At 36.2% G+C, this 13227-nt stretch overlaps 1 protein-coding gene across 11 annotated transcripts in view; it reads right to left on the bottom strand.

Moving 5' to 3' along the window:
• CEP170 (centrosomal protein 170) overlaps positions 1–13227 on the bottom strand; it is a 125807-nt gene that overhangs the window by 91886 nt on the left and 20694 nt on the right. For all 11 annotated transcript variants that reach the window (XM_053606213.1, XM_053606219.1, XM_053606214.1 and 8 more), the window contains exon 2: positions 3073–3218. In XM_053606213.1, coding sequence (XP_053462188.1) covers positions 3073–3177 — 105 coding nt within the window. In that variant the 5' untranslated portion in view covers positions 3178–3218. The remainder of the gene's footprint in view (positions 1–3072; positions 3219–13227) is intronic.

Genomic DNA, 13227 nt, shown 5'->3' with positions numbered 1-13227 from the left:
GAACTGATGAATCTCGTTTTCTCATCCAGTGTACTCCACCCAAACTCCCATCACTGCTCCATGGCAGGCCACTTATACCTACACATGTGCGTCTCCTTCTATCACCCACTAAGCCCTTATCTATCCCTTATAAGGATAGACTCCTTATCTGTGTATATGAGTTCTGACAATTAAGCTCACAAACTTGCCACCATGCACTTAAGTTAGCAGCAATTACGAACATCTTGACATCAGTGTCTCATGGCTGTGTTTGTGTCGACATGTAGGGGCATCTTGCTGGGCGGCGTTCATTATTGTTGCTGTGTTGTGTCTGTGTGCAGCTCCAAGAATGTTGGAGTTTGAATTAGAGCAACAAACAAACATTAAATTTCTCATTAAACTTGGAAAGAGGGGAAGTGAAATCAGGGACATGTTAGTACAAGCTTATTAATACCATGAAGAAAACGGCAGCATACAAATTGATTAAATGGTTTTCTGAGGGGAGAGAAGGTGGCGTCACTGATGAAGAGAGGTAAGGGAAGGGTAGCCAGTAATGAGCAGAACTGACAAAAACATTGCAAAAATTTGTCTAATTGTGTGTCAAAGTCATTGGCTGACTGTGAGAAGCACAGGGGACCAAGTAAACATTGATAGAGAAAAAAAAAAAAACTCTTAATGTAATATCTTGGCACAAGAAAGGTGTGTGCAAAAATGGTTCCACAGGAGCTCACTCATGAACAAAAGCAAAGGAGAGCCAAAGTTTGCCAACAAGCAAGATGATGTTGTGGGCTGTGTTATCACTGGTGATCAAACATGGGTGTGCCAATACGACCCTGAAACAAAACGTCTAAGTGCATAATGCAAGACATCCAATTCTCCATAACCAAAAATGTTCCATCAGTCCAAATCAAGGGTCAAAACAATGCTCCTAACCTTTTTGTTATCAGAGATATTGTTCATTATGAATTTGTACCAACTGGACGAAGAGTTAACCAAGTTTACTATTTGGAAGTGCTGAAAAGGCTATGTGAAAAAGATGAAAACAATGAGCTCTTTTTGCCAATAGCTCATGGCTCTTGCTTCAGGACAGTGCACCAGCTCACACGGCACTGTCTGTGAGGGAGTTTTTAGCCAGTGAACCAATCAACTATGTTGGAACACCTTCCCTACTGACCTGATCTGGCCCCCAAAGACTTTTTTCATTAATCAAGGAGGAAGGAAACAATGAAAGGAAGATATTTTGATTCAGGACATCCTGGCCATTCCAGAAAGAGTTCCAAAATTGTTTTGAAGGGTGGAGTAGGCACTAGAGTCAGTACACACAGCTTCCCAAGGGGAGGACTTTGTAGGTGATCACAGTGATAGACAGCAATGAATTGTCAGGATTCCCACGTGATCCCCAGTACCCAGCATAGTGCCTAGCACATAGCAAATGGTTAATAACAACTTGTTGGAAAGAAAACAACACATGCTGTTTTGACTGATTTAATTTCATAAAGAATGGAGATACAGAAGTTTTCTAATATTTAAGGCACAAAGTTCAGAGCAATTTTTAAGAAAGCAACAAACTGAGTAGCTTGAAACAACAGAACCCTTATGCCCCCCCCCAAAATATTCTGGCTATATTATAAACCAGAATATTGTGAAAGCTTCAGAACAATTTGTAGCATCAATTCAGATAGCAGATGCCAATTTAATTATGGCCCCTATTTAAGAGACTACACTGGGTCTAGGTAAGCTGTAAGAGCAGCATGCTGCAATTAGGTCAACAGCAGAAGGAACAGGTCAAAATGTTTTTGTGCACATGCAACATGGCATCATCAGTTTCACAGCATGCTAAAGTTGAATGATGAAGTATTCATTCTAAGGTGTGTTGGCTACATCATTCTAAAGTACACAAAGTGAAAAGTAACAAATGGTGAGCATGTGGAGAAAAGGGAACTCTTGAGTAAACTACTGGTGGGAATATGGATTAGTACAACAATTATGGAAATATGAAAGTTTCTAAAGAAATCAAAAATAGAACTACCACATAACCCAGCAATCCCTTTTCTGGACATACACCCAAGGGAAATGAAATTTCCACCTCATAAAGATACCTGTGCTCCCATATTCACTGCAGCATTCACAATAGCCAAGATACGGAAACAATCTAAGTGTCTATCAGTGAACTGAACAAATGGATAGAGAAACTCTTATACATACATACAATGCAATATTATTCAGCCCTAAAAAAAGAATGAGATCTTGTCATTTGTTACAACATGAATGAGCCTGGAGGACATTATACTATATGAAATAATTCAGACACAGAAAGAAAAATATTGCATGATCTCGGTTGTATGTATAATCTAAAAAAAAAAAATGCAAGTATACAGAGCTAGAGAACAAAGTAACAGTTACGGAGAAGAGAAGAAAGGAAAACCAGAAAGCCATAGGTCAAAGAATACAAAGTAACAGATACGTACAATGAACAAGATCTAATAATGTACAACATGAGGGCTATAGGCAATAAAATTATATATGAGATTCATGCTAGATGAATAAATTTTAGATGCTCTTGCCACCAAAAGAAAAAAAAAAGTGGGTAACTATGTGAGGTGCCAGATGTGTTTACTGGCTTCATTACAGTAAGCTTTTTACATGTACTATGTGTAGGAATCCCACAGCGTCCTGTTGTACACCTTAAGGAACACAATAAAATTTATTCTAAAAAAATACCAACCATCTTTAATTATGCTCAAACTACTCCTAGCCATCGTACTGAATATCTCTAAAAGAGATAACTAATGTATTGGCAATTAAATTTAGCTTTACTCTGTGCTATGCTAATTTTATGAATTGTTTACAAGGTCTTAAGTAAAAGCGTGTAATGTGACTGAGACTGTATTTTTTAAAAATGTAATCCCTAAGACTTAGAACTTTTTTTTAGGTGATTTTCAAGGGGATGAAAAATTAATTAACTGACAGCTAGAGCTTAAAGGAGAGAAAATTCAAATCTAAATAGTGTTGTTCTCATAAAAAAGTAGAAAAATATTTTACAGCAATTCCAAGTTCTGAGTACGCACATACAGAGAAGGCTGACATAATTACCTGCAACATGAGCTCACAGTCATCTCTTCCAACAAAAATCATTTCTCGTGGCAGCCTGTGGCGAGTGCCTCCACTGCTCACCAAAAACCAAGATGTTAAGCTCATTTTCTGCTTAGCTTCTAAGTCTTTGGCAAAGCTACGTCATCCTGAAGAGAGATATGAAGAAAAACATACATTCAGTTATTTTTAGCTTTAGCACCTATTTGCTAAACTCTATAAGTAGGCCTAAGAATGGAAATACAATCATCAAAATTTACACCTAATTAAATGTACTATCCACAGGTCCCAGGAAATGGCATATTCACTAAATTCTCATCAGTGAAGTAAGCCCACAGACTCCACTAAGAATCCAATTGACAAGAAAAGGATTAAGGTAAACATTTAGGTGATCAACAAGCAAACTGTTCTTATACTCGTGAAAGGCTTTTAGCATAGTTTATACAGGTCTATTATCCTCAAGTAAATGCTCAGACTGGTATCATGTTAACATCAGAAAATAATAGCAGGGCGGTGCCTGTGGCTCAGTGGGTAGGGCACCAGCCCCATACACTGAGGGTGACAGGTTCGAACTCAGCCCTGGCCAAACTGCAACAAAAAATAGCCAGGCGTTGTGGCGGGCGCCTATAGTCCCAGCTACTTGGGAGGCTGAGGCAAAAGAACTGCCTAAGCCCAGGAGTTGGAAGTTGCTGTGAGCTGTGATGCCATGGCATTCTACCAAGGGCAATAAAGTGAGACTCTAAAAAAGAAAATAATAGCAATATTATACAAATAAATGTCTTATATACAAATAGCTGGGAAGGAAAGACTGAATTCAAAATGAGTATATTTGACAGCTGATTAAGAACTCTGGGGCGGCGCCTGTGGCTCACTGAGTAGGGTGCCAGCCCCATATGCCAAGGGTGGCGGGTTCAAACTCAGCCCCGGCCAAACTGCAACAAAAAATAGCCGGGCGTTGTGGCGGGAGCCTGTAGTCCCAGCTGCTTGGGAGGCTGAGGCAAGAGAATCGCCTAAGCCCAAGAGTTAGAGGTTGCTGTGAGCCGAGTGATGCCACGGCACTCTACCTGAGGGCGGTAGAGTCTGTCTCTACAAAAAAAAAGAACTTTGGAGACCAAAGAAATTGCTTCTTTGTCTACCACATATAAACCATGGAATGTAACTTTTAAAAAATGTCATTTCAATTTCTCTTTCCTCACATGTACTTTACTTCCTTAATACATTTTCTGAGAGTAGTGATTCTTAAACTTTTTGTTCTTGGAAACCTTTAGTACCATTAAAAAAAGTTTACATCGGAGAAATAGAGATATATCCTACCATACTAGAAACAAAAAAATGAGAAAATGGTATTTGTTAATTCATTTAAAATAACAATAAATCAGTTTCAGTTAAAACATTTAAATTTCACTGCTAACATTTTAATGAATAAGAAACTGTATTTTCCAAAGCAAAACAGTAAAAGTAGTACTGCTTTACATCACATAAATCTGTTCAATGTCTGGCTTAATAAAAAACTCCTATATCAGATTTGCATTTAATCCATTGCCAAATATTATTTAACTAATAATGATAGTTTTCTTTAACACTACATCAAAACTACACAAATAATAGTTTTTGAAAGTTATTTGCAATATGGAATCTAAAACCATCATCAATAAACCTTTTACTGCCATGCTATATGAAAATTCACCTTCCACTTAAATGATATTTTATAACATCATGCAATTGGTCATTTGAAAAATACTGGGTACCTGAGTTATGCAGATCTTCCAAATGTTGCCATGGTTCATCACACTATTTTTAAACATCACATTCATTAATATCACTGCCCACTTTATCATAGATATCTTTAAGTATTGGGCAGCTTATAAGCTCATGGTGATAGAGTCAAATTTTCTAGTATTTTAATTTTCTTATGACAGCTGAAATTTTATAACTGGATTTTAAAAAATCCTGTCACTTCTTCTCCTTGAAATGACAGGCTCACTTTGTTTGCCAAATATCCAAGTCTATATAATCAAAATTTGTCTATCAGTCATTGTTAAAAGTAAAAATGGCATTTTATGATACCAAGTGCCTAATTCTGCAGGCAACTAACACAATGATGCAAATGTTTGTCCTTCAGACAAGCACAGTGCTTTGGTATACAGCATGTTTCATACACACTTCCATTTAGACATCCAGAATATTAAAAAGATGTAACTCAAGGGACAGATTTAATAAAAGTAATAATTATTGCCACTTTATCAAATACTTCATCCTTAAGCAAAACTGTTTTGTTTTGTTCTGTTTTTTAAATACAAGTAGCTTTAGCAGTAATGAGTACAATTACTACCAGAAGAGTTTGGTGCCACTGCCTTATCTACACCAAGGAGCCAGAAACTTTAACTCCACCATGTATGTACTATCAGCACAAATGTCAGTACAGTGAAAAATGCAAACAATGCTTTGATATTACGAAAAAGGTTTTGAATACACGGACTCTTCAAAGGGTTTCACCAAAGCCTATGGACTGAGCTTTGAAAATGATTGTCTTAGAGGACTTGCCATTACGAATATAAGCTTGGGATCAACACGACTGACAGACCAATTAAGAGTTTGCATCCTGGTTCCACATCTTTTATTCCACATGAACTTCAGCAAGCTATTTATCCCATGTCCCTTAGTTTTCAGCAAGCTATTTATCCCATGTCCTCTTCTGTAAAATAAAAATAATAATGGTGCCTACTCAAGTTTATTCTCATAAATTAAAAAGAAGTACTTGTACTTTTTGAATTAGAAGCAAACTATACACATGTTACAATGAAATGATATTCTGCAGTGAGAATTATATCTACACAGTAAAGCACCCTGTAAAATGTAGAACTTAACCTTAAGATAAAAAATCCTAACTAGTGTGGTAGCTCACACCTATAATCAATCCCAGCACTTTGGGAGGCTGACGTAGGAGGAGTGCTTGAGCCCAGGAGTCTGAGAACAGCTAAAGTAACAAGTGAGAGTCTATCACTATAAAAAATAAAAATAATTAGCTGGCTGTGGTGGTTTGCACCTGTAACCACAGATACTTGGGAGGGTGAGGAAGGAGAACAGCTTGAGCCCAGGAGTTCAAGGCTACAGTAAGCTATGAAGGTGCCAATGTACTCTAGCTTGGGTAGGGGAAGTGGAGGCACACTTAGGCATGACCCCAACAGAGTCACAGCACCATAAAATTAAGAAGGAATACCTAACCCTGAGCTTCTCTTTGAGAAAAGTAGGGTTTGGACCTCATATATATAGCTCTAATTCTAATATTCTCCATAGTTTGGGTTTTAATTTACCAATTCTGGGTGTGGAGGGGATTAGACAAACAAGTTTCTCTAGACTACTGGAAAAAAAACAGCTATTTATACAGGTGTCTACGTGTTCCTCCCTAGAGCACAGGAGAAAAGTAGCAGTTTTCTATGAGCATTTAAGCATTTCCAGGAGTTTCATCCCCAGGAATGGTGCAAAGCTTTAAGAACACAGATCCCTGTTTTTCCTTAGAAGGGATTTATGCCAAGCATGGAGTGCCCCAACTTTTAAAGCGACCTTACAAAAGACTCTACCTTAAACCTCTTGGATCTAGGCCTGGAACAGGAGGGACTAGTAAAGGAAATCCACCACATCCCACATGCATAACTGGTGGCAAAACATTAGCAAATGAAGCTGTGTATGGTTCCTAGCAAATTAAAGAGACATTTATAATCCAGACATTCCCACCTGTCCAAAAAGCTGGTGGAATATTTCAAATGACTTGTACCCAGAAATATTAAACAAGCAAAAATATGGATTAAATATGCAACAATATCAGATAAAGCAAAAGAAGCAGTTGCAGGAAAATAAAATCCCATACAATTGCAGAATCTGTTATTTTATGAGCCTGCTGTGCAACTGTAAAAACAATGTTTAGAAAGAATACGAAAGGGAAATTTTAAAAATTCTTTCAGATAATACATTTCTCAGAATGTTAAAGATTTATCTGAAAATATAGAATTTCAAGTAATATCTCACTTTAAAGAAATAAACATTTTGCAATTCAGTTGGATGAATCTACTGATAACAATGGTAAACCCCAACTTTTGGCATTCAGTAGATTTGTCTATAAAGAAGAAATCATAAAACAGATTTTATTTTGTTGACCTCTCCAAACAACAAGGGGTCAAGATATTTCCAATTTATTCAACAACTACTTTAATTCTAATAACTTGTCTTGAGATTCCTGCATATTTGTAAGGATGAAGACCCATTTCTGTCCAGAGGTGTATAAGAATTTGTTACACTTGCACACACACAATCCGGAAATTACTTTTACATGCTGTTTTCTCTACAGAGAAGTGCCTATCAACATTAGTTCCTATCAACAAAAGAAAAACAATTCCGTCTACCACTGGGCAAGAGATATGAATGGAACCTGCTCTGATGAAGACAGACGAACGGCTAATAAATGTCTGAAAAAAATGCTCCTCATCCTTAATCGTCAGAGAAATGCAAATCAAAACCACCCTGAGACATCCCCTAACCACAGTGAGAAAAGACCACATCACAAAGTCCTAAAGCTGCAGATGCTGGTGTGGATGTGGAGAGAAGGGAACACATCCACATTGTTGGTGGGATGGCAAACTAATACATTCTCTTTGAAAGGAAGCATGAAGAATCTCACAGAACTCAAATTAGACCTCCCATTTGATCCTGCAATCCCATTACTAGGCATTTACCAGAAGAAAAAAAATAATTTTATCATAAGGACATTTGCACAAGACTATTTGTCGCAGCTCAATTTACAATTGTCAAAATGTGGAAACTAGCTAAATGCCCACCCACCCAGGAATGGATTAAAAAGCTAAGGTATGGGCGGCACCTGTGGCTCAGTCGGTAGGGCGCCGGCCCCATATAGCGAGGGTGGCGGATTCAAACCCAGCCCTGGCCAAACTGCAACCAAAAAATAGCCGGGCGTTGTGGCGGGCGCCTGTAGTCCCAGCTACTCGGGAGGCTGAGGCAAGAGAATCGCTTGGGCCCAGGAGTTGGAGGTTGCTGTGAGCTGTGTGAGGCCACGGCACTCTACCGAGGGCCATAAAGTGAGACTCTGTCTCTACAAAAAAAATAAATAAATAAAAAATAAAAAGCTAGGGTATATGTATACCATGGAATACTATTCAGTCATTAAAAAGATGGAAACTTTACATCTTTTATATTAACCTGGACAGAACTGGAATATATTCTTCTTAGTAAACCAACACAAGAATAGAGAAGCAAGAATCCAATGTACTCAATTCTAATATGAAGCCAGTAGACGATCTAATACACACCTACATAAGTGAAAAACTGAAATCAACTGGGGTGGGGGAACCAGGGATCAGAAAGAGGGGAAGAGGGAAGGGGATGGGGGGCTACAGTATATGGCACACCTTTTGGGGACAGGATACACTATAAGAAGGACTTTACTTAACAAATGCAAACAGTGCAACCTAATTCTCTGTACCCACCCTCAATAAACCTGAAACAATAAAAAAAAAAAACAAATATGGGTGCCGCCTATGGATCAGTGAGTAGGGCGCTGGCCCCATATACCGAGGGTGGCGGGTTCGAACCCAGCCCCGGCCAAACTCTGCAACAACAACAACAAAAATAGCCGGGCATTGCGGCAGGTGCCTGTAGTCCCAGCTACTCCTGAGGCTGAGGCAAGAGAACTGCCTAAGCCAGAGCTGGATGTTGCTGTGAGCTGTGACATCACAGCACTCTACTGAGGGTGACAAAGTGAGACTCTGTCTCTATAAAAAATAAATAAATAAATAAATAAAAAATAAAACAAATAAAGGTATGCTAATTTGTAGCATTGCTAACAGTAAATTAAAGTGCCTGGATTTTTGCACTTATGCTGCGACTGGTGATAAAAATACCTTTGAGATACTGCATGTTTTATTCCAGACCCCCACAATAAAACAAACTTTGCAATAAAGTGAGTCTTACACATACACACACACACACAAAAATCATTAGTGCCTGAATTACTGGAGAACACTACTAAAATTATTAATTATATAAAAACAGGCCATTGCAATTAAGATTATTTGCAGAATTATGTTCCTCAAGGAATGCTTCTCATATGTAGTGCTTACTGTACATAGAAGTGAGATGGTTATCTCAATGAAGAGTGCTATGAAGATTTTATGAATTAAAAAACGAATTACCACCCTTTTAAAAAATGCAACATTCTAAATTAGGTAATTTACTTTGTGATGAGGTTTAGTTGTAATAAAGTTGCATTCTGTGCAGATATATTCAATGTTTGAATACTCTTAACTAAGAGTATGCACGAAAATCATGAAAATATTCTCACATCTACAGATAAAATTAATACATTCAGGCAAAAATTACTTCTCTGGAAGAAAAAGATTAAAAGAGAAAATGCAATAGAAATGCCTGAACTAGTGAAGAAGTATAAACTGGATAAAAATCTTACTAAACAAATTTTACGAACTTTAGATTTATTGTACACAAATTTTGAAAAATATTTTCTTGCACTTATACTTGACATTGTGTCTATGAATTGGGTGAGAAATGCCTTTAAGTGTGTGTACATCAGCAAATCAAATATTACAGAAGAGGAAGAGTTTAGAGAAATAAGAAATGAGAGAGGATTGCAATTAAAATATTCAATAACAGATATTACAACTTTTTGGTTATCTCTCAAGGATCAATTTCCAAATACTAACATAAAAGCAATAGAAATACTTCTTCCATTGTCAACATTATATTTGTGTAAAATGAGCTTTTCTGCAATGAATAATACTAAAAACAAAAATCGATCACAGCTGGAATCCTTGGAAGAAGATTAAACAGTATGCCTATCAAGAATTTGTCCTTGCAAAAAAGATATTCTGAAAAATTCAGGCTAGATATAGTAAATGTTAAATTATAATAAACAGAAACTAAATAGGTTTAAAAATTTTATCTTTCTATTACAAATTATAATAAAGTGTTTTGTTTTACTTTTTGCCGTGATGGTGCATTTTGTGTTAATAAATAAATAAAAAAAAATATATTCTTTTTTACTTTTTTTGATCAAGTTAATTTAAATGTGCTGCTGGAGTTAAACTATAGGTTCAAGTGTGCTGTGAGATAAAAAGGTTAAAAAACACTCCTATAACTGAATTAAAACATTCAACAGGGGGGTTCAACAGCAGAGTATGTCAAGCAGAAGAAAGGATCAGTGAATTTGAAGACAGGTCAGTGGAAATCATACAATCAGGAACAAAAAGAAAAAGGAATAAAAAAAAAAGTGACAGTTTAAGAGGCTTATGGGACACCATCAAGTGGCGTTACTGGTGCATTAGTAGGTGAGGAGGAAGAGAAAGAGATGGAAAACATTCAAAGAAACAATGCGAGAAAACTTCTCAAGTCTGGGGGACAAAATGAAAATCCAGATTCAAGAAGCCCAAAGGACACCAAACAAGATGAATCCAAAGAGACCCACCCCTCAACACCTGATAACCAATGTTCAAAAGCTAGAGACAGAGGTTTTTAAGTAGCAAGGAGAACAGGAATTGCTATATACAAGGAAACACCCATAGTGTTATCAGTAGATTTTCAGCAGAAACTTTGCAGGCCATAGGGAGGAGAATGGTATGTTTAAAATCCTGAAGGGAAAATGTTGCTAAGAAAAAAATGCTATACCCAGACACTGTGTCTTTCAAAAATGAAGAGGTGATAAAGACATTCTCAGATAAATAAAGGCTAAGATAACTTATCTCCACTAGACTTGCCTTACCCAAGTGCAATGCGGAGTTCTTCAAACTGAAGGAAGAGGATGTAATTAGTAATATGAAAACATAAGATACAATATGTAAAATTGTATTAATAAATTAATAAATAAAATTTATTGATTTATAATAAATAAAATTTATTGATTTATAATAAATAAAACTGTATTAATAAATAAAAATTTATTGTCACATCAAAAACAAAATGTGGGACGAAGTAAAGTAAAAGTATAGAGTATGTGTATACAATCAAAGTTAAGTTGTTATCAGCTTAAAATGGCAATTATAATACATCTTATGTAAGTCTTAGGTTAACCAAATGGCAAAAGCCTGTAACATACACACGAAAAATAAAAAGAACAAATCCAAAGCATGATTTGCCAAAAGTCATCAAATCACAAAAGCAACAGTAAGAAAGGAACAGAACATCTCCAAACAACCAGAAAACAAGTAACAAAATGGCACTAGTAAGTCCTTATCTAAAAATAATTATTTTGGATGTAAACGGGTTAAATTTTCCAACCAAAAGGCGTAGAATGGCTAAATGGGCACACACAGAACAAATGTTCCTATAAGAGACTCACTTCATGTTAAAGGACACTCACAGACTGAAAGTAACGGATGTAAAAAGATTCCATGCAAATGGAGATAGGAGAGCAGTGGTAGCTTAGTGTTTTAAACAAAATTGACTTCAAGGTAAAAACTGTAAGAGACAAAGAAGGTGATATACAGTGATACACGCAGTGATGTATATAAGTGATAAATAAGTCGATTCATCAACAGGATATAAAAATAATAAATATACACATTCTCAACACTGGAGCACCTAAGCATATAAAGCAAACATTAAGAGATCTGAAGGGAGACATACACTGCAACATAATAACAGCAGGGGATTTCAATACCTCACTATCAACATTGCATGAATTATCTGTGCAAAAAGAAGTCAATATACAAACATTGCACTTGAACTATAATTAAGTTTAGAGCAAATAGACCTAAAAGACATACATAAAATAGTTTGCCCAACAGCAACAGAATATAAATTCTTCTCAAGTCCACACCAAATAATTACCAGGACAGACCATATGTTAGGTCACAAAGAAAGTCTTAACAAATTTAAGATGATATAAGTCATTTTAAGTATCTTTCCAACCACAATGGCATGAATCTAGAAATCAATAACAGGAATTACTGAACAACTAACAAATAGGTAGATATTAAACAATATTTCCTGAACAATTAATTGGGTCAAAAAAGAAACTAACTAAAGAAATTTTAAGGTATCTTGAGATAAACAAAATAGAATACAACAACGCAAAACTCAGGAGATGCCCCAAAAGCAGATCTAAGAGAGATGTTTGTGGCAACAAAAGCTTTCATCAAAAAAGAATAAAGATCTCAAATAAACAGCCCAATTTTATACCTGAAGGAACTAGAAAAAGAACAAAGTAATAAGCCCAATGTTAGCAGAGGAGAGGAGATAACAAAGTTCAGAGCAGAAACATACGAAATTGAAACTGGAAAAATAATAGAAAAGATCAATGAAACAAAGTCAATTTTTTTGAAAGTTGACAAAACCTTGTAGCTAATCTAAGACTAAAATCAGAAATGAAAGAGGAGACACTACAACTGATAACACAAAACCACAAAGGATTGTTAAGAAACTACTATGAACAATTATATGTCAACAAACTGGACAGCTTTAAAAGAAACAAGATAAATGCCAAGAAACATACAACCTACCTAGAATGAATCACAAAGAAATTAAAAATCTCAGCAAACCAATAATGAGTAAGGAGACTGAACCAGTAATTAACCGTCTCCCATCACAGAAAAGCCCAGCACCAAATGGCTTCACAGCTGTATTCTAGCAAACATTTAAAGAAACTAATAATCTTTCTGTAAAAATGAAGAGCTGAATACTTCCAAACTCATTTTACTTGGCCAGAATTAATTACCCTAATACTGAAGCCAGACAAAAGACACTACACACAAAGAAAAGAAACTACAACCAATATCACTGACAAAGGATGTCAAATTCCCCAACAAAATACTAGCAAACTGTGTTCAGCAGTACATGCAATTCACTAAGATAACGGGATTTACCCTGGGAAGCAAGGTTGGTTCAACATAGGTAAATCAATAAATGTGATCCATCATATTAATACAACAAAGGACAAAAACCATATCACCACCTCGGTAGATGCAGAAAAAACATCTGACAAAATTTAACATTGTTTTATTTAAAAACTCTCAAGTATTAGGCATAGAAGGAATGTTCCCCAAAACAATACAGGCCACATGAAAAGTTCAAGCTAATATACTCTGTGTAAAGCTGAATGCTTTTCTGCTAGATTAGGAACAGGGCAAGGATGCCCAC

Source organism: Nycticebus coucang, chromosome 10 (assembly GCF_027406575.1).
Source record: "Nycticebus coucang isolate mNycCou1 chromosome 10, mNycCou1.pri, whole genome shotgun sequence".
NCBI lineage: Eukaryota > Metazoa > Chordata > Mammalia > Primates > Lorisidae > Nycticebus > Nycticebus coucang.
Note: the sequence above shows the minus strand (reverse complement) of the source record. Positions and strands in the feature narration are given on the sequence as shown.